Source organism: Phalaenopsis equestris, unplaced genomic scaffold (assembly GCF_001263595.1).
Source record: "Phalaenopsis equestris unplaced genomic scaffold, ASM126359v1 Scaffold000002, whole genome shotgun sequence".
In the NCBI taxonomy this organism is placed as follows: domain Eukaryota; kingdom Viridiplantae; phylum Streptophyta; class Magnoliopsida; order Asparagales; family Orchidaceae; genus Phalaenopsis; species Phalaenopsis equestris.
The window spans coordinates 64919224-64922481 of NW_018164444.1; the positions used below are offsets into that span (position 1 = coordinate 64919224).

Sequence of the window (3258 nt, forward strand, 5' to 3'; positions counted from 1 at the left end):
TATATATATTAAGAATGATTATTAGTAGGAAATTTAAATGCTAGCACACACAATTCTTATGCATCTACAAATCTCAAACATGAAAATATAAGTATAAGACATGTAAATACATAAATGTATATAAATACCCTTAAATATTATTACCTCCTTGTGGTCAACGGGCACTGAGGGATACAGCCTAAGAGCTTCCGAAATTGCGGCATGCAAATACTCCATCTTCTTCACATCCTCCGGCTGAAAAATCACCTCACCGCCGAGGCCGCCGCCGCCACATTCCTCCCCCTCTCTCTCCTTCAATATCCCCCTTAACTCCTCCAATATCTTCTCCTCCACATCCCGATACCTCTCCAACAACCAAAAGAACCAAGCCAGCGCTACCGAAGAAGTATCCCTCCCCGCCAATATAAAGTTCACGCAAACATCCCTCAAGAACTCATCAGTGTACTTCACCCCTCCTTCCTCATCCTTTGCCTTCGTGAACACGGTCAGCAAGTCGGAGTTGATCGTCGCCGTCGGAGCTTTGAGCTCCTCCTTCCTGTCTTTTATCACCTTGTAGGCGAACTCGTCGACTATCTCTATGGACCGCCGGAGCTTACGCTCGTTTCCGATGTCAAGGAACTTCATCGCCTTCCATATGGTGGTGGGGGTGACGAAGCGTAGTAAGGTGGCTTCGGTGGCGTCCTCAAAGGCGGCGGCAAAGGGGATTTCGGGGAGACCTGGTCGAAGGCAACCAGGATCGATACCGAAGGCGATCATGCAAACGTTGTCGAAGGTTAGGCGAAGCAATATGTCCTGGAGATGAAGATGATGATAAATTATTTTTTTAAACGAGATATTATTATTATTGAATTGTATTTTAGCTAAATATAAAAAATACAAACAACAAAAATAGGTAGGTGGGGCTAAAGAAGAGTGAATATTATGTGTGGCATTAGCAGAAGAGGATTGATGGTATTGCGGTGATATTATGATATTATTATGATGAATACTATCATAATACCACCAAATTCATATCTATTCGCACCTACCTATCAGCTTGCAATATTTCATCCTAAGAAATTCTTTGATTTTGCTTTCATATGAGATTAATTTATGAATTAGTTGTAAGGTTTTCTTATTTGAAAAGAGGCTAAGAGCTTCAAATTAAGCTTGATATAAAAAAAATATAATATTTCAATTCAATTTGCATTTATCAAATGATATGTTTTAATGAATTACTTAAATTTTATGATAATTAAATTATAATCATTATATAATTAAGCCTTCTAGTGATTTATATAATTTATGCACTTATTGAATTTTAGATACGCTTAATCAACTTTCATTATAAAATATATGTTGCCTAGTCCTATATATACACTTTCTTTATATTATGATTATAAATAGTACATGTATCATTCTTTTTAGGTAATTACTTGCTAATCATCTAAAACACTGATATTTATAAATTAATTATTTAATTATTTTTTTTTGAACAATCAAATCAATATATTTATTTGTGCTTCGATCGATATTGAGAACTCGATAAAAATGAAAAATATGGGTTTGGGAATTTGCAAAATGGATGAATGAGAGGGGTTAATTTATAAATCTCAAATTTCTAAGAATTAAGGTGTCACCCAATTTATAATATAAAAAATAACTAAATCACCGGTTAACATCACTAATCCACTTTTCTAGTTAAGTAAATCAAAACCATACCTTTCAGATAAGATTATAAGAATTAAAGTACACCATGTCTTATTACATAAGCTGATCAACTAATCATACTCACCTGAAGATCCCCCTTGGGGGGCGCTCACACCCCCCGGAACCAGCCGGTCATGTACGAGCTCCACAAGCGACCTTGCCGTCAGAGCGCGGAACTCAGCCGAATGAAACTCCAGACTCGCCGTCTTCCGCTTCCCCCCCCCCCCCGCCACGCCTCGTCGCCCGCCGCAAAAATTCCGTCGCCCAACAGATCTCCCACGACGGCCCGAAAGTAGGGACCTTTGGGAAAGCTGCTGAACTTCTCCTTGAGGAGATGCTCGAGGTTTCGGGGATCGGCCGTGACGACGCATTGGAGGTTGGTGAAGGGGGGACCGCGGAAGACGAAGGTGCCGCCGCGCTCGATGACGATGGTGGTGATCCATTCGTAGACGTTGCGGCGGAGAGCGAGGAGGAGGGAGGGGAGCATGCCGAGAAGGGGGAAGGAGGGGAGGCCCTGACGGCGGCGTTGACGGAGGGAATGGATGGTGATGAAGATGGAGACGGCGAGGATGAGTTCGACGGCGTGGATTGTTTCGGGGAAGATGAGCCGTTGGTTGAGGGAAGCCATGGGGAGATGGAAGGTTTTGGTTTGTGGGAAAGTTAGGGTTTTTTTTATAAGGTGGAGTTTGGTTTGGTGAGCGGAAATGGGGCGTGGGGGGTGGGGTAGGCCGGGTCGGGGTTTTGCCGTTAAGTGTAGATTTGAATTGTGGTCGCGGTTAGATGTGTCTGATTTGACTGTGGCCAACGGTTTTTTTAAAAGTGATTTTTATGCTGACGTCATTATTATGGGAAAAAGATTTAATTTTTTTGGGAGGTATTTGATGGAAAGGGTGAAAGGTGCAATGAATTTTTATGGAAGGTATTTAACTTTGGGAAAGTGTGCATGTCACATTTTTTATGCTTAAAAATGTGTATTTTATCTTCTTAAACGAAGAATGGTTATCTCTTTTATTTTTATGCTTAAAAATGTGTATTTTATCTTCTTAAAGGAAGAATGGTTATCTCTTTTACGTGATAAGGAAAATTTTTGTTGCATAAATAAAAATAGTAAAATTTAATTGCTACATAAATATATAGGAATTGGGTGGTAATGAGGTATGCATGTAAATGCTCGAGGTATAATTGTAACTTTTGTTTTCAATAATTTTATTTTTTGGAGGGGAGCCTTTGTAGCAAGTATGTCATAAATTTTGTGATTAAAGTATGTTTTAAGCCTGAGTCTCTTAGTCTGAGTGAAGAGATTCTACCAATTCCCTACCAACACACCATTCTTAAGTATGTTAAATATTCGAGTATCACACCCTACACATAAAATGATTCAAACTCGTGGCTTGAAGAAACTTACGAACTTTAGAGAAACTGCTCTACCAACAAACCACACTACCCGCAGACAGATATATATGATTGTAAATTTTATCAAAAGATATCTTTAAAAAAAATATTTTGTGATTTGTTTTTTCGCATAAAACAATCCACATGAATATATAAAAATCGACTGGTATATATATA

General features: G+C 39.1%; 1 protein-coding gene across 1 annotated transcript in view; it reads right to left on the bottom strand.

Annotated features, from left to right (window-relative positions):
• The window catches only part of LOC110033691 (cytochrome P450 86B1-like), a 3798-nt gene extending 1475 nt beyond the window's left edge, over positions 1–2323 (bottom strand). The window contains 3 exon segments of the mRNA XM_020737747.1: positions 145–860; positions 1805–1907; positions 1910–2323. Coding sequence (XP_020593406.1) covers positions 145–860; positions 1805–1907; positions 1910–2317 — 1227 coding nt within the window. The 5' untranslated portion in view covers positions 2318–2323.
• Between the last annotated feature and the right edge of the window lie 935 nt (positions 2324–3258).